The sequence below is a fragment of the Papio anubis genome, chromosome 1 (assembly GCF_008728515.1).
Source record: "Papio anubis isolate 15944 chromosome 1, Panubis1.0, whole genome shotgun sequence".
Lineage (NCBI taxonomy): Eukaryota > Metazoa > Chordata > Mammalia > Primates > Cercopithecidae > Papio > Papio anubis.
Genome location: NC_044976.1, coordinates 65,514,899 through 65,536,658, shown reverse-complemented (window position 1 = coordinate 65,536,658; position 21,760 = coordinate 65,514,899). Strand labels below are relative to the sequence as shown.

At 40.4% G+C, this 21,760-nt stretch overlaps 1 protein-coding gene across 7 annotated transcripts in view; it reads left to right on the top strand.

Moving 5' to 3' along the window:
• Nucleotides 1-4,237: 4,237 nt before the first annotated feature.
• C1H1orf141 (chromosome 1 C1orf141 homolog) overlaps nucleotides 4,238-21,760 on the top strand; it is a 62,384-nt gene continuing 44,861 nt past the window's right edge. For 3 of the 7 annotated variants that reach the window (XM_009210412.3, XM_009210353.3, XM_009210409.3), the window contains exons 1-3: nucleotides 5,171-5,238; nucleotides 14,430-14,521; nucleotides 15,923-16,080. In XM_009210412.3, the coding sequence (XP_009208676.2) occupies nucleotides 14,447-14,521; nucleotides 15,923-16,080 (233 nt within the window). In that variant the 5' untranslated portion in view covers nucleotides 5,171-5,238; nucleotides 14,430-14,446. The other 4 variants (XM_031669676.1, XM_009210366.4, XM_017962296.3 and 1 more) reach the window with 4 other exon arrangements.

Below are 21,760 nucleotides of genomic sequence, written 5' to 3'. Positions count from 1 at the left end.
ATATGGGGAATTTATAAAGAAAAGGAATGATTTCTCACAGTTATGGAGACTGAGAAGTGCAAGGCTGAGGGGACACTTCTGGTGAGGGCCTTCTTGCTGCTAGGAGGTCTCTGCAGAGTCCCACGGTGGCACAGGGCATCACATGGTGAGGGCGTTATGTTGCTCGCTTAGGTGTCTCTTTGTTTTCTTATAAAACCACCAATCCCACTCTCATGATAATCCATTAATCCGTTAACACATAATTCATTAATCCATTCATAAGGGCTCTGCCCTTATGACCCAAGAACCTTTTAAAGGCCCCACCAAGCTGGGTGCAGTGGGTCTTGCCTGTAGGACAGCTACTGGAGAGGCTGAGGTAGAGGATCCCTTGAGTCCAGGAGTTTGAAACTAGCCTGGGCAACATAGCAAGACTTTTATCTTTATTTAAAAAAAATAAATTAAGGCCTCACCTCTCAATACTGCCACATTGGGGATTAAAGTTCAACATGAGTTTTGGAGGGGACAAATATTCAAACTATAGCAGATGCTATACAAATGAATATGTTTACAGTTGTGATCTTTAAAAACATAAATAAATATTAAGTTGTGGTCTTTAATAGAAGAAAAAGATTTATGGGGAAAAACCTAGGACTGAAGAAGTCAAATTTTTGTGAATATGAGTTTTCTTAGAACTTATAATCAAGTTCAGGTAGCAGTTTCTGAGCTATGTTGTGTGGCTGTGTGGTGACAGGGAGAGTACTGGAGGCATAGAAACATAATGAACGTTCATATACCTGCTTTTTGCTAGGTACTGTGCTTGGCCTAGCAAAAGTAAATGATTGGTAAATCATTTACTTCTCAGACTAGCCCTCTGAGATAGTTATTCTATCCATTTTATGGTTTCCACTCATTTGACAAATATTTGTTGAGCACATTATCAGTCTCTAGGCTTCTATAGAAAACTAAATCAGACTGGTTTATACACAAAGAGAACTTATTGGATCATGTTAGCTGAAGAGGTCTAGAAGTAGCTCTAGGTTCAGTGATAGCTTGACCGTGGGCTCAAATGATACTGCCCAGGTCCAGCTCTCAGTTTGCTTCCCCTGGGGGGACTCCACTCTCAGGCTCTTCATAGTGGCTCCCACAGCATAAGACTCAAATTGTCATAACAGGCAGACTGGAAGAGGAAGTCATCTTCCCTGAAGGCTCAAAGTCCCGGAATCAAATTTTCTGGGCCCTAACCGGCCTCCCGTTAGTCACCTGCCTCTCCCTGAGCCAGTCACTGTGGTCAGGGTGTTGTGATCTCATTGGCCTAACATAGATAACTTTCTCCATCCTTAGAACCAGGGGGCTGCAGAAGTTCTGAAGTCCCTGTGCTGAGGGAATGGCATGAAAAGACACAGATATAAAAAGCCCAAAACTTTGTAAAAGTTCCCATTAGGTTACAAGGTAGTCACTTTCTGTACCATGGGTTGGCTGAGATAAAGCTGGAAAGACAATCAGAACTCAGTTCAACATAGAATGGGCTCAGATGGTAGAAGTTCTAATATTCTATGCTGCACGGTTTTGACTGAATTCTGAAGGGAATGTCAAGCCTATGAAGGAAACAAAGGGAGAAGAAAAAACCCAAAAAACAAGCAAGAAAGAATCCCAGGGGACAATGATTATTTACAGCAGGCAGGGGAAGAAAAGTAGGAGAGAGTTGTGTAATTGAAGCCAAAGGAAGGGAATGTTTCAAAGAGCCAGAAGTAAAACGTGTCCAATTCAGAAGAGATGTCAAGTAACATAGGACCTGAAAGATATCCATTGGATTCACAAATAGGAAACAGAAGGTCATTAAGTGACCAACGAGCATATTATCTAGAATAAGAGAGGTAATGGGTAAATGGGATAAAACGCAGTGATCAGAGAGGACCTGCTAGAGCTTAATATTTCAGAGTTAGGGGATAATGAAGTAAAGATAGCTTTAATCTGGAAAGGTAAAGAGTTTTGAGGCAGAACTATTGGCTTAACGGATTTAATATGGAAAAGAACATTGAGAAAGTCCCCAAATCTGTAAAAGTGAGAAGTGCCTGGGAATTTGTTAGTAAATACATATGGAGAGATAGTTGTCATGAACCTCAGAAGAGGCAGCTTTTCCTAGGGAAGAAGAAACATAAAGGTGTGGAAGGAACATTAGGAACAGTGAAGAACACTGACACTTCTCCCAGGCTTCATGGTTTGTGTAGGGCAGGGGGAAAAAATGCTCTTTTCTCAAGAGAGGACAGAAAGCAGGGGTGGGAAATCACAGGATTTTCATATTTGGGATGATTAAGCACAAATTTTGATACTTTCTAAACCTAGTAGTTGTGTAGTAAAGAATTTATAGGAAAGACTCTCTTGCCCAAAGAAAAGAAAATCTGGCCTTTGCCCTTGCCTTCTGAGACATAACCTTTGGGCCCTAGGAATGTTATGCCTGATAGGAAGATCTTTGTTTGCCTGAAGATCTTGAGTCATATTGGATAGTCTAACAATGTGATTTAGGATGGGGAGGTGGCCACACCTGCATAGTCTTAGGGTGGGGACTCCAGAAAGATCAACAGTGTGACTTAGAGCAAGAGCTTTGGGTCACGTGGTATCTGCCAGCTTGGAGATAGAGATTAACCATGTGGGCAATCGACCAATTATGCCTGTCTGATGAAGCCCCACTACAAACTGAACACGACGCTTGGGTGAGCTTCCCTGGGTAGCAAATCTCTATGTGTGCATTGCCATTCAACAATGCTGGGGAGTAACCTGTCCTGACGCCACAGGAAGAGGACAATAAAAGCTCCACATTTGGTATTTCTGGACTGACTCTGCCCTGTGAACTTCTTTCCTTGGCTAGTTGTAATCTGTAACCTTTCCCTGTAGTAAACTATAACCCCAAATACAATAGCTTTCCGTGAGGTCTGTGAGTCTTTCTAGCAAATTATCGACCCTGAGGGTTCTATTCAGGGTTTTGACGGCCCCCTGAACTTAGTGTCAGAGTAAGGGCAGTTTTGGGGAACGTGCCTTCTAACTTTGTAGTTGGCCTACTTCAAAGGAAGTAGCAAAAAGTCTGCAGATTTTACTTTCTTTGCTTTCTTACAGAAAACAGTTTATATTTTAAGAAATCTGTATACTTTTAAAATAAAACATTCATTAGGCTCCTTTACCCCATATTTATCTATAATAGGTTCATGAACTCATTCAGTAAATACTGAATTCAACTGAGAGCAATTAAAGTAGTTAGGAAAAAATCCACTTGAATTCTTTTTTGTGTACATTTACGGAGCATTTGTTATTAAAGAGAAAATACTTTGTACTTTGTCTTATATTAATATTTATACTTACTAATTATATGATGTTGGGCAAATCACATAATTTCTTTGAGTTTCAGTCAGGTCTTTTCTAAAATCAAAGATAATACCTTTTTCATAGATACTGATTAAGTTTTAAGAATGGAAAGTAAAGGATGAAATTAGAACTATTTTAAAATTGTAGCCTAGTACCTGGCATACAGAACATGTTCCATAAATATTAGCTGAGATAATGATAATATTCTAAGAATTTCATAAGATTTGTGCTTTATAAATTTTATTGACTGAAGATTAATGAGTAGCTAACATTTCTGAACTCAATTCTTTACTTAAGAAGCTAATTTTCACCTCTGTGCAAACTTTTTGAGCTGAAGGTACTATAACAATCCTAGACAAATCACCACTATCAACTAGATTCCAGTTATCAATTCCATACAAATCATTGTTCTTGAATGTATATGGCTTAAAATAATAAAATAGAATCAAACTACCTTGGCCAGCCGCAGTGACTACCCACATCTGTAAATTCCAGCACTCTGGGAAAACAAGGCAAGAGGATCACTTGAGCCCAGAAGTTCAAGACCAGTCTGGGCAACAGAGTGAGGCCCCTGTCTCTACAAAAAATAGAAATAAAAAAATTAGCTAGGCATAGTGGCATGCATCTGTAGTCCTAACTACTAGGGAGGCTGAGGTGGGAGGATCACTTGAGCCCAGGAGGTTGAGGTTGCAGTGGGCTATGATCACGCCACTGTGCTCCAGTCTGTGCAACAGAGCAAGACTTTGCCTTAAAAAGAAAAAAAAAAGAAAAGAATCAAACTACCTTCTACTTTTAATTATTGTATTGTTTGTTTTTCAAATATTTGAAATACATTGATTCCAGTGTTTTCATGCCTTGACTATTAATATCAATTTCTAGCCAAATTTGGATTGCTACATAACTATACTTTTTTTTTTTTTTTTCAGTTTTACCATTGCCACTAGCACGGACTTGTGATGACTAATGCAGGTGTTTTTTTTCCTCTTCTTTTCACAGATGTTGAAATGCTGTTTTTTAAAGCTTTTTTCCTCCTATTTTGATGCATCAGATAAGGTATATTCTTGGAATGATGACCAACCCCTGACTTAAAATTTAACCATGGTTATGAAATTCCCCATCATTTTTAATTAAATACAAGCTGTTTTCAAGTCAGTCATTCTTAGATTATGACTCTAAAAATAAATTATTCCCATGGCCTTAATGCATTTTCTGCTCACACAAGTAAGCAATAAGGACAAATGTTTCCTTAGGATACAGTAAATACAGCAGAATGTACGTCAGAGTGTATCTCCATTATGTCTCATAAAAATGCTACATGGTATGTGTGTGCAGCCAAGTTTGCTATACAACTTGAGTAATACAGGGGTGATTTTACTAAGCACATGGGAGGTTTCTTGGTCTTGGAAATAAAATGGTTTTTTGTTTTTATTGTTGTTTTTAAATACCATAAGCCATGAAAGCAATCTTCCGTCAAATATTCAAATATAAACTGTTGACTTCCATTCAGATCCGCAAGCTGCATGGTGGACTTTGTAAGCTTCTTTTTGAAATTTGATGTTTCCAGGATAGCACAAAAGGAGAAAGGAGGTACAGTAAGAGGAAACAAAGTCACTCTTCTCCAGTTCTTTTTACTTGATCATCTTCCTTTACTTGACTCTCCTTCCACTCCTTCAGCATAATCGGTATTAACATCCGTAAGCATCTGGGGAGTCTGGGCTTTTAGTGACAAAAGTCTGTGAGCGAAGCCCCTCTGAGAAGAGAACTCTGCTCTCTAGGCCTTTCAGAAGTGGGCAGAGATCGGAAACCGGTTTCTACGGACCGAGGACGCGTTGCTAAGGTACTGAAGGGTGGGGGCGGGGCGCGTAGCCCTCGGAGCCAGAAGAGGGAGGAAAGGAAGACGAGGTTTGTTTCAGGGTGCGGAAGCGTTGGAAAAGCGGAAAATCAAAATTTGTACGAGGGTGGGGGCGAAATAGGAAAAATATCGTTTTACATAAACGGCTTTTCTGTCCCTGTAGTCGGTGAGACGTTCTCTAGCGGGGCCTCGACAGGGAGAGTGTGGGTCAGGTCAGGCGAGTGTGGGACCGCGGCGGGAGGCGGGCCCGGGGGCCTCTTCCAGGTTCGCTGAAGAACCTTTCCGTCTTCTAAACTAAATATTAATGAGCGTCCTCAATATTGCCCTTAATTTTGCTCTCCCGTGAAACGACCATAGGCATAGAGCGTTTGAGTCGGGTTCCCTACGTTTCCAGCGAGAAGGAGGCGCCTGGGGGAAGGTGACGAGGGGCGCCGGGGCCACTTAATTGATACACCTCCAAATTGACGACTCCCAACCTCCTGGAATGGCTGGTGGGAGCTTATCACCCCTGCGGTAATTGTGCTGCGATTTCGAGCTGGTTAATCAATTCTTCCAATTATTATCTGATTAGTTGCCCACAATAATACTCCACAATACACGTACATCATAGTTTTTAAATTCCTTAATAGTTTTTCTTAGAAACTTCCCTTCCAGGCCGGGCGTGGTGGCTCACGCCTGTAATCCCAGCACTTTGGGAGGCTGAGGCACGCAGATCACTTGAGGTTAGGAGTTCGAAATCAACCTGGCCAAAATGGCGAAACCCCGTCTGTACTAAAAATACAAAACCTAGAAGGGCATGGTGGTGTGTGCCTTGTAGTCCCAGCTACTCGGGAGGCTGAGGCAGGAGAATCACTTGAACCTGGGAGGCGGAGGCTGCAGTGAGCTGAACGCATCCACTGCACTCCAGCCTGGGTGACAGAGTGAGTGAGACCCTGTCTCAAAAATAAAAATAAATAAATAAGGAGCAAGAAAATTCATAATGTAGCGCTAAGCACATGAGTCGGGTTTTTTGTTTTTTGTTTTTTGTTTTTGAGACGGAGTCTCGCTCTGTCTCCCAGGCTGGAGTGCAGTGGCCGGATCTCAGCTCACTGCAAGCTCCGCCTCCCGGGTTTACGCCATTCTCCTGCCTCAGCCTTCCGAGTAGTTGGGACTACAGGCGCCCGCCACCTCGCCCGGCTAGTTTTTTTTTGCATTTTTTAGTAGAGACGGGGTTTCACGGTGTTAGCCAGGGTGGTCTCGATCTCCTGACCTCATGATCCACCCGTCTCGGCCTCCCAAAGTGCTGGGATTACAGGCTTGAGCCACCGCGCCCGGCCGAGTCGGGTTTTTAAATTAGTTCTCAGTGTCTGGGCTGTACTAGCTTGTGGGGACTGCCATGACAAAACATCACAGACGGAGTGGCTAAACAACAGAAATTTGTTTTCTCACAGTTCTAGAGACTGAAAGTTGGAAATGAAGGGGTGGGCAGGGTTGTTTTCTTCAGAGGCCTCACTCCTTGCCTTGGGGTGCTGCCCTGCCTTCTCACTGAATCTTCACAAGGACTTTCCTCTGTGTATCCTCGGTGTCCTAATCTCCTCTTCTTATAGGACACCAGTCATACTGGCCAGGGGCCTGCCCTAACAATCGCATTTTAACTTTACTCTTTAAAGGATGTACGTTCAAACATAATCACATTCTGAGATCCTGGGGCCTAGGACGTCAACATATGCATTTGGGGACAACATAATTCAGCCTATAATTTGGGCCATTTATCAACATTTTGGATTTAAAGAAAAAAGATTCCCCTAAGTCTGTCCTTGGAATGTGAGATGGAGATAACTCAGCCAGTTGTCTACTTATTGAGTCAACATTAATCATTTAACAGATGAAGTGAGTCCTTACTGTGGTCTCAATAGTGGGCTATGTCAGATAAAAGTGTAAGAAGTGGCCTTGTCCTCAAGGGGTAAGCGTTTGAACTGATAAAGCCACATAATGGCAGTGAATTTTAATTTAAGCCTCCATTTTCTAGATAATTTCTCAGGCCTTTAGTTTGTGACTTTAGAGATTCTTAGTTTTCCTGAGTTGTTTAGAACTTGCTGAAGAACCTTTCTCAGCTGAGCCTATTATATTGATGACCCTGGGTTTTGTTATTTTTGTTTGTTTTTAGTCCCAAAGGTGCTGTTAAAACAAAATTGTTCTCTTAAAATATTTAAGACATTTTTATTTTAGATATGACTTAGTCTCTGATATGCTAATAATATTGACCTACAATTTTTGTTGTGAACAAGCCTTTGCAGTGAGGTCTGTAGATGATTCACTGTGAGAGTAATTGGGAATTCATTCTGCCCCAATTGGTATGGCCTCTATTTCATTGTGTTCTTTAAAAACAAACAACAACAACAAAAACTGTCACTACTGAGCTAGAAATTAAGAACATAAATCCAAGTTTCCTTTCAAAACACTTTTACCAAGTTTAGATTGGCAAGAACCCCATTTTATAATAATTCACTCAACTTTTTATTTCATATTCCAGTAAATCATTATGAAGTAACATCATTTATTACAGATAAATTAGGATTACTCTTCCTAAAAAGTTATATTCAGAGACATCTCCAAATTAAATTGTAATTTTCAAATCCCTGTCAGATGTAAAATGCTTTGCCTGAGGCTGAGATTCAGAGGTAGGTAAGTCAATTCTTGCTTTAAATGAGTTTTCAACCTAGTGAAGAAGAGATTTGTCAAAGAGTAAACCTCTTTTTTTTTTTTTTTGAGATGGAGACTCACTCTGTCACCCGGGCTGGAGTGCAGTGCCACAATCACGGCTCACTGCAACCTCTACCACCTAGGTTCAGGTTATTCTCCTGCTTCAGCCTCCAAAGTAGCTGGGATTACAGGCGTGCACTACCATGCCCAGTTAACTTTTTTTGTATTTTTAGTAGACACAGGGTTTCACCATGTTGGCCAGGCTGGTCTTGAACTCCTGACTTCAAGTGATCCGCCTGTCTCAGCTTCCCGAAGTGCTGGGATTACAGATGTGAGCCACCACACCCAGCGAGTAAACCTCTTAAAACCTGGTGTGGTGGTTCTTGCCTGCAATCTCAGCTACTCAGGAGGCTGAGAGGCTGGAGGGTTGCTTGAGGCCAGGAGCACACAACAAATAGACTGTCACCCAGACAAGGAATGAGGTAATGCCAAGGAAAGTTTCATAGAAGAGGTAGTCTTGGCTGGGCGCTGTGGCTCGTGCCTGTAATCCCAGCACTTTGGGAGGCCAAGGCGGGTGGATCACAAGATCAGAAGTTTGAGACCAACCTGGCCAATATGGTGAAACCCCATCTCTATTAAAAATACAAAAATTAGCTGGGCATGGTGTCAGGCACCTGTAATCCCAGCTACTCAGGAGGCTGAGGCAGGAGAATCGCTTGAACCCAGGAGGCGGAGGTTGCAGTGAGCTGAGATTGCAGCCACTGCACTCCAGCCTAGACTGCGAGACTCCATCTCAAAAAGAAAAAAAAAAAGAAGAGGTAGTCGTTATATCATATTTGATAAAGAGTAGGCTTTTGACTGGAAGACATGTGGGAGAACCGTCTGAGTAGAAGGAAACGCATGAGTAAAGGGTGTGCTTGGGAAAAGGGCAGGACGTGTCCAGGAAGTAAGAATGGTAGAAAATGGTGGAACACAAAGGGGTAGGATGAATAAACTAGAAAGGTGGGCTGAGCCAGATCCTGGACTATCTTTTCTTCAGTGGTCTCATATGTCCTCGGAAGAGTTTGGGCGTTCTTCAGGTTATGAGAGCAAGCCAAGGTTTGTAGGCTGGAGCTGGTCCTGTCAGTGTCCTCTTTAAGAAAGACAGCTCTGATGGCATTTTGTTTGTTTTTGAGAAGGAGTCTCACTGTGTCACTAGGCTGGAGTGCAGTAGTGTGATCTTAGCTCACTGCAACCTCTGCCTCCCGGGTTCATGTGATTCTCCTGCCTCAGCCTCCAGAGTAGCTAGGATTACAAACATGCACCACCATGCCCGGCTAATTTTCTTTTCTTTGTTTGTATTTTTCTTTTTTTAATAGAGACGGGGTTTCATCATGTTGGCCAGGCTAGTCTCAAACTCCTGACCTCAAGTGATCCGCCTGCCTTGGCCTCCCAAAGTGCTGGGATTACAGGTGTGAGCCACTATGCCTAGCCTGATGGCATTTCAAAGAATCAATATTTGAGGAATGAGGAGGAAGGTTTGGGGCAGGCAAATTAGGGGGGTGTATAGTTTGATAACCCAAAGGAGGGAAAGTAACAACCTGAAGGTTTGAAGAAGGACAATGGCAATGAAAATCAAAGCAAGCTTAAGAAAGGTCTGTCTTCTTGATGTTAATGTTGCCCCACTGTTCAAAGAATTCTGTGAGAGGCCACTGATCCATTCCACCCCTGAGATTCTATGAGTTAGGCTTCTGTGACCACATCAGAACCCTATATTCTAGATGAGAGCACTTCCCCCAACTCTAAGTAGAATGCTTCAGAAGACGAGAGAGATGATAACTAGCAGGGTCCGGAGAAAACATTTTTTTCTGTTTTGCAAATAAATTTGAGCATGCTAAGAGGAATAAATTTGTGAAGGAAATAGATAAAATTTGCAGGAGAAAGGGGATAACTAATAGAGATAATTCTTTCAGGAGACTGGAGGTAATGGAGTCTAGAGTACATCAGGAGGGATTAGCTTTGGGTGGGAGAGCCAACGCCTCTGTTAAAATTGAAGTGCAGAAGGGTTAGGAATGAATAATACTTTGGTATGAGAGGTAGGAGCTGAAGAAGCTCTTGCTTGATGGTGTCTGTTTTCTTAGTGAAATAGGAGAGAGCATCTCCCTTGCCTAGGAAGATGGAGATCACAAGGGAAAATGTTTACCAGGTGCCAACTTCCTCAGTAAATTTGATAGAATACCTAGTACAATGTCTTCATGTAATACATTTAGGTAGCCAGTGACCAAATGAACAAATAAATGCTTATCATCAAATAATAATATATGTTCATAGAAAAAGAAGTATAAAGTAGGAACACCAAAGTATATATTAAAATTAAAAAGATATAATAAAGGACATAAACATAGATCACACTGAGGAACATTTTATATATATATTTTATATATATATTATATATATAAATATATATGTGTATATATATGACAGAGTCTTGCTCTGTCACCCAGGCTGGAGTGCAGTGGCGTGATCTCAGCTCCCTGCCACCTCCACCTCCCAAGTTCAAGCAATTCTCCCAGCTCAGACTCCTGAGTAGCTGGGACCACAGGCACTTGCCACCTAGCCTGGCTAACTTTTTGTATTTTTAGTAGAGACAGGGTTTCACCGTGTTGGCCAGGCGGATCTGAAACTCCTGACCTCAAGTGATCCACCTGCCTCGGCCTCCCAAAGTGCTGAGATTACAGGTGTGAGCCACTGCACCCTGTCCATTTAATATCATCTTGATTCATCTTGCATTAAGAGATTAGTGGTTAGTTTATGCAAAGTAGTTGGGGAACACCATCATATTAGTACTGATGTTCCTTTGCTCTCAGCATTTATTTGAGGAGACACAAAATAGGCCCTTGATGAGCTTATGAAATATAATGATGAAAACAAGCAAGTTCATGTATAGTGTTTCCTCACTTCCACTTTTTCCCAGGGCTGTTTATCCATTAGGCACCATTGGCACATTGCCAAAGACCAATGGGAGAAAAGAATTTGCAAACTGAAAAAATTGTATTGGTGTCAAGCTATGAAATTAATACTACGAAACTAACATTTAGTCGATTTCATTAACTGTCAAATTTAGTATTCATAAAACTGTTGACCCTTGAAAACAATTGGTTTTTCTCACTTCAAAAAAATTCATGATCTGCACGATGATTTTCCAGAAATCATTCACAGCCAAATAATTTACTCTTAGCAAAATATTTTTAAAGCAAAAACATAAAAATTATTTCATGCTATGGTTAACTATATATAGAAAAATACAGCTGTGTGTGCATGTGCGTGCGTGTGTGTGTACAATGGGATGACATTTTGCCTCTTAAAATGTCCTATGTGGTGTTGAAGATGGGGTGATTAAAAGTGAGAGGTGTAGGACACCTTACTGTAAAAAGATCTGCTTTCTGTTCTTTCTCACAAGTAAGCAGCATTGTTTCAGCTGGCCCTCATGTAGTTTATACCTTCCCCAAACTGGGAAACTCATTCACTTCAATACATTGATTCTTCCAGTTATTTACCTGTGTCTTGCTGAAAAACAGAAATCTTTGTCTCCAGTAAAATAAACTTAAGTGGGGAATATGAGCGCCTTCTCCATCCCCTTGAACTCATATTATGTTTAAGGGAAACAGAAAAGCTAAAACTCCTCGGAGAGTTTTAGTTTAGTTTTACAAGAGGAATGGTTCTTGGGTCTGAAAAGACAGTATGTCCACATAATCATAATCTATATTCTCTTTCAAAATCTGTCCCCTATTGTTCTGTAAGGAACCCAGAAAGTCATAAGCATTCACATTGTGCTAATGCCTTTACCCTGTCAATGTCAAATAAAATAGAGAGACTAATCTCTAAAATCAAAATGTTTATTTGGGAGGAAATAATTGCAGTTAGGGTATACACACAGAGCAGTAGTCTTCAGTATATTCTGAAGAACAAAGAATAGGTTAGAGGTTTTATAAAACCAGGAAATGTTACAAATTGGCACTAGTGAGGTTTTGAGGCACTGACAAGATTGGTAAGTGAAGGTTGTGGGCAAAATTGGCCACAGGTCTTTTCAGTAGCTATTAGGTACAACTGGTTTAGGTTACTGCAGTCAATTTCAGCTGCCAGACTTGCAGATGGACTGCATTTTTGGAGCAATGTTCTGTGCCCTGAGTGTTTTCTTTTACCCTGACTTCTCACTGTGTTTTACTTAGGAACCATAAGAGTGACCCATTTCGTATGATCAGCTTTCACATTCCTGGATCTCCCCAGCATGCAACCTGAAGTTGTGTGGTTTGTCACAAGGCATGCTATCTGCTTGTACCCTTATGGCCCAGAATTTCCTCTGTGTCACTTTTTTTTTAAAGAAATGGGGTCTAGCTCTGTTTGTCACCAAAGCAGGAGTGCAGTAGCATGATCATAGGTCACTGCAGCCTCGAACTCCTGAACTCAAATGATCCTTTTGATCCTCCCACCTCAGCCTCCCCAGCAGCTGGGACTATAGATGCGTGCTACTGTGCCCGGCTACTTTTTTTTTTCTCTTTTTGAGATGAGGTCTTGCTATGTTGCCCAGAGTGGTCTCAAATTCCTAGGGTCAAGCAATCCTCTTGCATCAGCCTCCCAAGTAGCTGGGATTGTAGGCACGCACCACCACACCCAGGCCGTCTGTGTAATTTCTTTGTCACACTGGACTACATCATGTGATGGAGGGAAAATCTGGATGTAGTGACATGTTAGAGGGCATGCTGGAATGGGATGTCACTATCAGTGCATGAAGAATTCATACTCAGGGCAATGTATGGTGAAGGAAAAAAGAGTAAAAAAAAAAAAAAGCTGAAAGAAACCAATTACAAAATAATGTAAACTTTTGGCATAGGATCCTGAATCTTTCTCCTTTGATGAACTGTTGTCTCCATGTGACACTGCTGGAATAATATACAATATAGGAGAAATATCATATTTTTTTTGAGCTGGAAAGAACCTTAACATTAATGTTCACTGAAACCATTGATGATTCTGTACTTTCTGTGAACTATATAACTTTTACACTTAAATGCCCCTGGAGCCCATTTAATTCAGTGAGCAAAAATATACTGACTGCATAGACACCTACACTATCTTTTTTTTTCTTTTTGAGACAGAGTCTTACTCTGTCAGCCAGGCTGGAGCACAGTGGCACACCATCTCGGCTCACTGCAACCTCTGCCTTCTGGGTTCAAGTGATCCTCCTCCTCAGCCTCCCAAGTCGCTGGGATTACAAGCATGTGCCACCATGCCCGGCTAATTTTTGTATTTTTAGTAGAGACAGGGTTTCACTATGTTGGCCAGGCTGGTCTTGACCTCCTGACCTCAAGTGATCTGCCTGCCTCAGCCTCCCAAAGTGCTGGGATTACAGGCATGAGCCACTGTGCCTGGCCCATCTACACAGATTTTTTAAATAAATAAATAAATAAATAAATAAATAAATAAATAAATAAAAGGAGTTTTGGGTTGATATTCCTGGATTCTTGCCTCTACTCTGCCCTAGCTATTTCTACTACACTAACAGGGTACTTTGTGGCCTTCAGTTTTCTCATCTGAAGATGTAATAAATTAGACCAGGTTCTGATGTCTTATACAGCTCCCTAAGCTTAATATGGACTGCTTGACCTCAGATGAGACTGTTAGCAATATTAATTAACTAGGAAATACGAACTATTATGGCAATGGAACCTATCCAGCTTAGTTGTTGCTACTTATGTGTGACTAATTACCTGCTACATGCTGTTAACAGTCTTGGATCACTGACCAATTTAATTATAGAAATATGAGTTCCTTGCATTTACTTTGATTAAAATTATATCATGACAGAAAGAAAATAGATATGTCCAAAGTCCTACTCCTGGCCGGGTACGGTGGCTCACATCTGTAATCCCAGCACTTTGGGAGGCTGAGACAGGCGGATCACTTGAGGTCAGGAGTTTGAGACCAGCCTGGCCAACATGGTGAAACCCTGTCTCTACTAAAAATACAAAAATTAGCTGGGTGTGGTGGTGCACGCCTGTAATCCCAGCTATTCAGGAGGCTTAGGCAGGAAAATCGCTTGAACCCAGGAGGCGGAGGTTGCAGTGAGCCAAGATCATGCCACTGCACTCCAGCCTGGGTGACAGAGCAAGACTCTGTCTCAACAACAACAACACCACCAAAATTAAGTCCTACTCCTAGCTTGATATGTTTTTAACTTAAAAAGAAAAAAAAAAGGAAATAGATGTAATTCAAGCCACATGGTCTTGCTTCAAGTATAAGTCACATATGGTTCTCATGGTAATCATGAACTTTCTCCCCCTCACCTTTATCATAAATTTAAAAATTCATGGGGCCTGTACACATCTGGGAGTTCTCATCATATGGCCTTCAACTGAAAAAACTTGGGTACATTTACAATTCTATGATTTACTGTATGATTTAAACAATTCTATTATTTACCTAAAACAGTAATGTAAAAGTGGGTCTTTTGAAAACTTATGCCTAGTTATATGTTTAAATTCGAATTGATTTGTTCTTCTTCCTCCTTATTTTAAAATAGGAATTTAGTGATTGACAATGGCAGAAAAAATCTTAGAGAAGTTAGATGTCCTTGATAAGCAAGCAGAGAGAATCTTGGCCAGAAGAACAAAGGTTTGTTAAGTATAAGCTACAATTCAATTTAATCATTAACAGGTTAACATTTCAAATGTGAATAATTTTACTTTTTAACTAATGATACATTAATATGATATAAACTAATTTGTAAAAAGCAACTATCCTGGCTGAAAAGGTAATGTATCCCGCCACTGCACTCCAGCCTGGGTGACAGAGCAAGACTCCGTCTCAAAAAAAAAAAAAAAAAAAATATATATATATATATATATATATATATATATATATAAATTTTATTGCTGAGTAGTATTCCATTATATAGATGTACAAAGTTTCAAGCAATCATCCAATGAAGGGCTTTTAGATTGTTTTCATGATTTGACTAGTAAAAATAAAGTTGCTTAAAAAATCAAATAAAGCTGCTATGGACATTTGCAACCAGGTTTTTGTATGAACATGAGTTTCCGTTTCTCTGAAGTAAATGCCTGAGAGTGTGATTGCTGGTGCAAACTTTCTCTTAACTTTAGCAAGCTCAAAGCCACAAGATTTGGTTTGAGTTCCCCCAATACAATGAGTTTCTCCTCCCTGCACCTCAGCCCCGAAACCACCTCCGGGAAGTAAGCTGGGCTATTGGAGGGTGGACCTCAGTTGTTTCCCTTCTCTCAGCGATCTGTCCTACTCTGTTTTCTAATAGCTGAGGGTAGCTGTTTTCATACATTTTGCCTGAGCTCCTAGTTGTTGAAAGCAGGCGATTAATTCCCATAGTGCTTCATCTATTGGCAGAAGCAGAAGTCCCCCATATCCTTTGACTTTGCTTTCGGGGCTTTCATCTCTTTATTCCTTTGTGCTATGCTCTGAGAGAATTTTTTAGAGAAAACTTTCGGCTCCTTTATCCACCTTTTAGCTAGATCCTTTTTCTTTTTCAGTCCATTTGTATAAGGATTTTAACGAAGTCCTCTTTTGATTGCTTTCTTCACTCTATTTCTGGCTCACACGACTAGAGGAAGATCGGTGTGATTCACCGTGTGCGTGGCTACAGGAAGAGGAGCTGGCTGGAGAGACATGCCTACTATGGTTCCAAGAACTCTCTGCATCTAAATATCTAGGTCTTTCCTTACATTCTGTATTTTAGAATTAGGAGGGAGCCTTAATAATCCTCTAGTCCTACCCCCACATTTTACAGATGGGAAAAGAATGGCTCAGGTCACACAGCAAAGGCATAAAAACAGTTGGTGCACTAGACCCCCAATTTTCAATCTGTACTATTTTTCCATTATTGCCTTCCACCTAAATTCTCTCTCTCTCTCTGTGTGTGTGTGTGTGTGTGTGTGTGTGTGTGTGTGTGTGTGTAAAGTGAGATTATTTTTTTTCTCTCCACCTAAGATTTTCCCCATATAAAAAGTACTCATTTTTTTTTCCCCCACTTTGGCTTTGCTGCAGATAAACAGGCTTCAGAGTGAAGGAAGAAAAACAACTATGGCTCTACCCCTGACATTTGATTTTCAGTTGGAATTTGAAGATGCTATTGCTACATCTGCATCTAAGGCAATATCAAAGATCAAAGAAGACAAGTCATGCAGCATTACAAAATCAAAAATGTAACTATCATAACCACCTTAAATTTTCAGTTCAGAATTTGTTTCTTTGTTTGTTTTTGAAACAGGGACTCACTTCATTGCCTAGGCTAGAGTGCAGTGGTGCAAACATGCCTCACTGCAGCCTCAACTTCCCACCTTGGCCTCCCGAATAGCTGGGACTACAGTCGTGCACCACCATGCCTGGCTAATTTTTTATATTTTTAATAGAGATGGGGTTTTCCCATGTTGCCCAGGGTGGTCTTAAACTTCTGACCTCAAGAGATCCACCCACTTGGGCTTCCCAAAGTACTGGTATTACAGGCATGAGCCACCACACCTGGTCCAGTTCAGAGTTTTAAAACATTACTTTATATTTGTCTCAGATTATGCAATGTATATTAAATGAAAGTTGTATGGCATATTTTATAAGGGTTGTGAGTTAAAATATACTAGATTAGCTTTCTGAATATTCCTAGTTTATAAAATATTTATTATGTATAATATTTTACTAGTGTAGATGGTAATTACAATTCTGAATTTTCTTGAGCTCAATTATGTTGCCCCAAATTAATGTCAGGATTTAATGCAAACTTTAACTGATATGCTTAAGAAAAAGTCTGCCTAGAAAGCCAAGTAAGGCAATTTCTCTGCGCACTTAGAAGGGATAGCCTAAATATGTCATAGTTGGTCTTTCACTGGCATTTAGTGCATGCATAATGCTATAAATTTTTTCCAAACACATCAGAATTGTAAAGGAGAGTTCAGAAAAAAGAAATACTAAGATGTGGAATCAATAGAACTACAAATTAATTGGACATTGGTGGTAGCGTGGATACTGTCCTTATCTCATTTATTCTGGGTAACAAGTTTTCCTCACTTGTTCTCTGCCTAAGTACAAAGCACTACAGTGCACCCAGTCACCAAGCCCAAAAGCTCACAGTCATCCTATTGAATGGGGTACAGTAGTGATGAAGAGCACAGGCTCTGAAATCAGACTGCTAAGGTTTAAATCCAGCCTTGCCATTTGTTAGCTATGTGACCTTGATTTTCACACATAGTTTAGTTAGGCAGCAGCTATGACACTATACACTAAGCAGCCTACATGAGCACTGTGACATTTGTGGGCTGGGCATGGTGGCTCATGCCTGTAATCCTAACACATTGGGAGGCCGAGGTGGGTGCATAGCCTGAGATCAGGAGTTTGAGACCAGTCTGGGCAACATGGTGAAACCCCATCCCTACTAAAACACATTTTTTAAAAATTAGCTGGGCTTGGTGGTACATGCCTGTAGTCCCAGCTACTTGGGAGGCTGAGGCACGAGAATTGCTTGAACTCGGGAGGCAGAGGTTGCTGTGAGCTGAGATCACGCCACTGCACTCCAGCTTGGGCAATAGAGCAAGACTATCTCAAAAAACGAATAAACAGACCATGACATTTGCATCTAAGACTACTCCTACTTACTTACATTTTCATGTAAGTGTTCTGATTAAGACCTACCACCTGATTGTCTCCAAGTAGCTTTCCTGATGCAGCAGTTTTGTATTATTGCTCAGAGTGAAACAAACTTTTTTAGCCCGATGTTTTAGTGCAGTTTTACAGATGAAAAAACTAAGTCTGGGTGAGCTTAAACAATTTGCTCAAGGTCACACAGCTAACAAGTTGCAAGGCTGGATTTGAACCTTAGAAGTCTGATTTCAGAGCCTGCATTCTTCATCACTACTGTACCCCATTCAATAGGATGACTGCAAGCTTTGGGGCTTGGTAACTAGGTGCATTGTAGTGCTTTGTACTTAGGCAGAGACCAAGTGAGGAAAAGGAGATTGGGGTGGACAAGAGGATCAAAGTGAGAAGGGCTGGGATTTATTTTGTAGATGTTAAGTTTTAGATGCCCATGGGAAATTCAGGTAGAGATATCTGGAAGAAAGTTGGACAAGCAAGTCTGAATCTAAAGTAAAAAAACATTATTTGTGTAGCTAATATCTGTCATTTTCATAATCAGAATCAAGTATTCTGATTATGGCACAAAATACAACTCACTCAGATTTTTGTTATTCTTGATTTACCAGGATATCAGAACATGTTTCCATGTAGAACTCTAAGATAAGACAAAGGAGTTTGTTTCTAGCACAAGTAAATACATATCGGTAGTTTATATAATTTAGCTTTATCACAAACTTCTTACATTACTACTTTATTTTTTATGTAGACACAGCCAATAATTCTGCTCCCAAATAATTTATAGAACTATCCATAGTGAAATGGAATATTTTAGAAATACACAGAAAAACATTGCATAAAATGGAAGTTGAGAATGTGGAGAAGGGAAAATGTATGTCATGATTTTTGCATTTTATATTTACATATTACATATATTCCTTTGTGTAGCAGTATAGTATATGGCTAATGACTCATTAGGCACATTTAAAGGTAACATGCAATGTTTTATGGCAGTATTTCCCAGGATGATATTGTTGCTATCCCTTTCCTGCCTGATAAGATTATTTTCTGAATAGCTTATACAGGCATCATTGATCTTGTGTTAGTGACAATATAACCCATTAATAACTGAGCAACGCTCCTTTTAAGTGTAACCTGGATGACTGGGATGTTTGGGGCTAGCAGCAAAGCCAGAGTCTTAAGTATAAAAAGCAAAGAGGCACATATTTCTAAGATCCAAAGACCAAGTAAATTCGGTTTGATCAATATCCGTATGTCTAACATTAGCAAAAACCATGTGTCCAACACCAGCCAAAAAAAAAAAAAAAAAGAACATAAAACGTTCAAGAATTTACACAAGAATTAGGATATAACTCTAGGCCGGGCGCGGTGGCTCAAGCCTGTAATCCCAGCACTTTGGGAGTCCGAGATGGGCGGATCACGAGGTCAGGAGATCGAGACCATCCTGGCTAACACGGTGAAACCCTGTCTCAATACAAAAAACTAGCCGGGCGTGGTGGCGGATGCCTGTAGTCCCAGCTACTCGGGAGGCTGAGGCAGGAGAATGGCGTGAACCCGGAAGGCGGAGCTTGCAGTGAGCTGAGATCCGGCCACTGCACTCCAGCCTGGGTGACAGAGCAAGACTCCGTCTCAAAAAAAAAAAAAATAAATAAAATAAAATAAAATAATAAAAATAAATAGGATATAACTCTAGCCAAAGAAAATAAAATTTGTTTGAAATAATTGAGATGATGATCTTGAATATGTATCTAAGTCCAAGCAGCAGCCTATCTGAACTATGGCATCTGCATCTAAGACCACTCCTATCTACTACCTTCCTGTCTCTCAGTAGCTTTCTTTATGCAGCAGTTTTGTACTATTCCTCAGACTGAAACAAACTTCCTTAGATATTGGTGAATTCAACCAAAAGATACAGTTCCTAGTAACATTCATAGTTTTAACACTCCCTGTATAATTTTTGTTTAATAAAATAGAACACTTGGCTGGGCGGCTGTGGCTCATGCCTGTAATCCCAGCACTTTGGGAGGATGAGATGGGAGGATTGCTTGAGCCCAGGAGTTTGAGACAAACTTGGCCAACACAGTAAGATCCTGTCTCTACTGAAAACAATTTTTTAAAAAAAATTAGCCAGACGTGGTGGTGCACACTTATAGTTCCAGCTACTTGTGAGACTAAGGCAGGAGGATTGCTTGAGCCCACGGGTTTGAGGCTACAGAGAGCTATGATCACACCACTGCACTCTAGCCTGGGCAACACAGCAAGACTCTATCTAAAAAAAACAAAAAAACCCCAAATACAACTCTTTAAAATAGCAAAACATATTAATTCCTTGCTATATTTAAAAATATAAGAACTCAATTAATTTATGCAAAAATGAAGAAATATAACAGATGTTGTAAATTGCTGTTTAATTCTCTGGGCATATCAAGCATTGCTATTTTATGTAGTCCCCTGTGGGTCTCTGTCTGTTACCTTTTTTTGTTGTTGTTTAGAAGCTTATTGTATTATCTCCTCACATGCCTGGTTATTTTTTATCGAGAATGGGACAATGCCATTGTAAAAGTATAGATATTTGAAGCTCTAGACGGTTTCTTCTCCAGAGAAAATTTGTCCTGGTTTTTGGCAAATGACTAGGCTAGGGGCATTTGCAATCCTAGATCAGGTAGAGATCATTCAACACTAGACTTCTGTTCGTTTGAGGGCTTGTCTATTTATTGCTCTCCATTAAATAGATTACGAACTATAAAGCTTTGGGGTCCCAACCCAAGTCCGAAGGGTATTCTGGGGCCTTTCTTCTGTGGGTCCTGAATTTCAGTTTTGTTTCCATAGCCCTATAAGTTTGCTAAAAGCAACACAGGGCTTTTTGAACTCTCCTGCTGATTTGGAATTGACAAACATGCAAGTCCAAATGCCATTCTTACCTGAGCTTCACTCTTCTTACAGCTCTTGGCCCCCTAAATCCTTACTGCTTTGGGAGCTCTCAGGTATACTCAAATATTTTGATATTTTGTCCAGCTTTTCTAGTTGTTCTTAGAGGGATAACTAGTCCAAACCACCAGCTTCTATTTCCAGAAGTGAACCCAAATTGCTATTTAGTGTAATATAGTTGACCTTTGAACAACACGGGTTTGAACTACTTGGTTCCGTTTATATGTGGGTTTTTTCAATAAATGCATTCAGGCCTCCGTATCGGTAGGTTCTGCATCTACAACCAAACACAGATTAAAAATACAGTATTTGCAGGATAAGAAACCACATATATGTGGAGGGCCAAATTTTTGTATTCAGGGGTTCCACAGGGCTGACTATAGGATGAGTATGCTGAATTTTGGTCTGGGTGCAGACGTTTTTCCAAAGCACTCCATGTGATTCTGACACACAGCTAGCAGTTTAAGAAGCACTACTACAGGCCTCTTTATTTCACACTCCCTCAATCAAGAGATCCCAATATGACAGCCTATTTGCCACTCATTCATTACAAATGGATCGTCTCTGTCACTGTCTGATATTACCTGAGACCGAAATAGCCTGAGCTTCTGAGGTGTGGAAGGAACCTACACTTGCCATGAAGAGTAGTCAAAGAGAAATCACGGATCATTGAAAGGGACTCTTACCTGAAGGAGGGAGATGAAGCCAAACAATTAGAACGGGTGGCTCCTAATGAGTCTAACTTAATGGAAAGAACAGAAGAAAACTTTAGACAATATGTCTCTTAAGGATAGAAATAATCAGGGGGAAAAAGACATTAAAAATAAGCATTTCTGACCAACAGCTACAAAGAAAAATTAAAAATAGAATACAAGCTGAGTCTGGTGGCTCACACCTGTAATCCCAGCTACTCAGGAGGCTGAGTCAGGAGGACTGCTTGAGACCGGCATTTAAAGGCTGCAGTGAGCTATGACTACACCACTGCACCCCAGCCTGGGTGACAGGGTAAGACCCTGTCTCAAAAAAAAAAAAAAAAAAAAAAAAAAAAACCTTAAAAAAAATAGAATATTGGTGAAAACTGGGTCAATAATAGAGGCACAATCTAGCAAATATAAAAAAAAAATGGAAGTCATATTGACAAGAAACATTTAGTATGGTTTGGGATACTCAATATGTAAATATGTGCTTAATACATAAATTAGAAGAGAGAGACAGATGTTTAGGAAATAATCAAAGTAATATTAGAAAAAAAATGCCCATGGTTTGAAGATAGACTTGAAGTTTCAGATCAAAAAGGTCACCAAGTGCTCAACT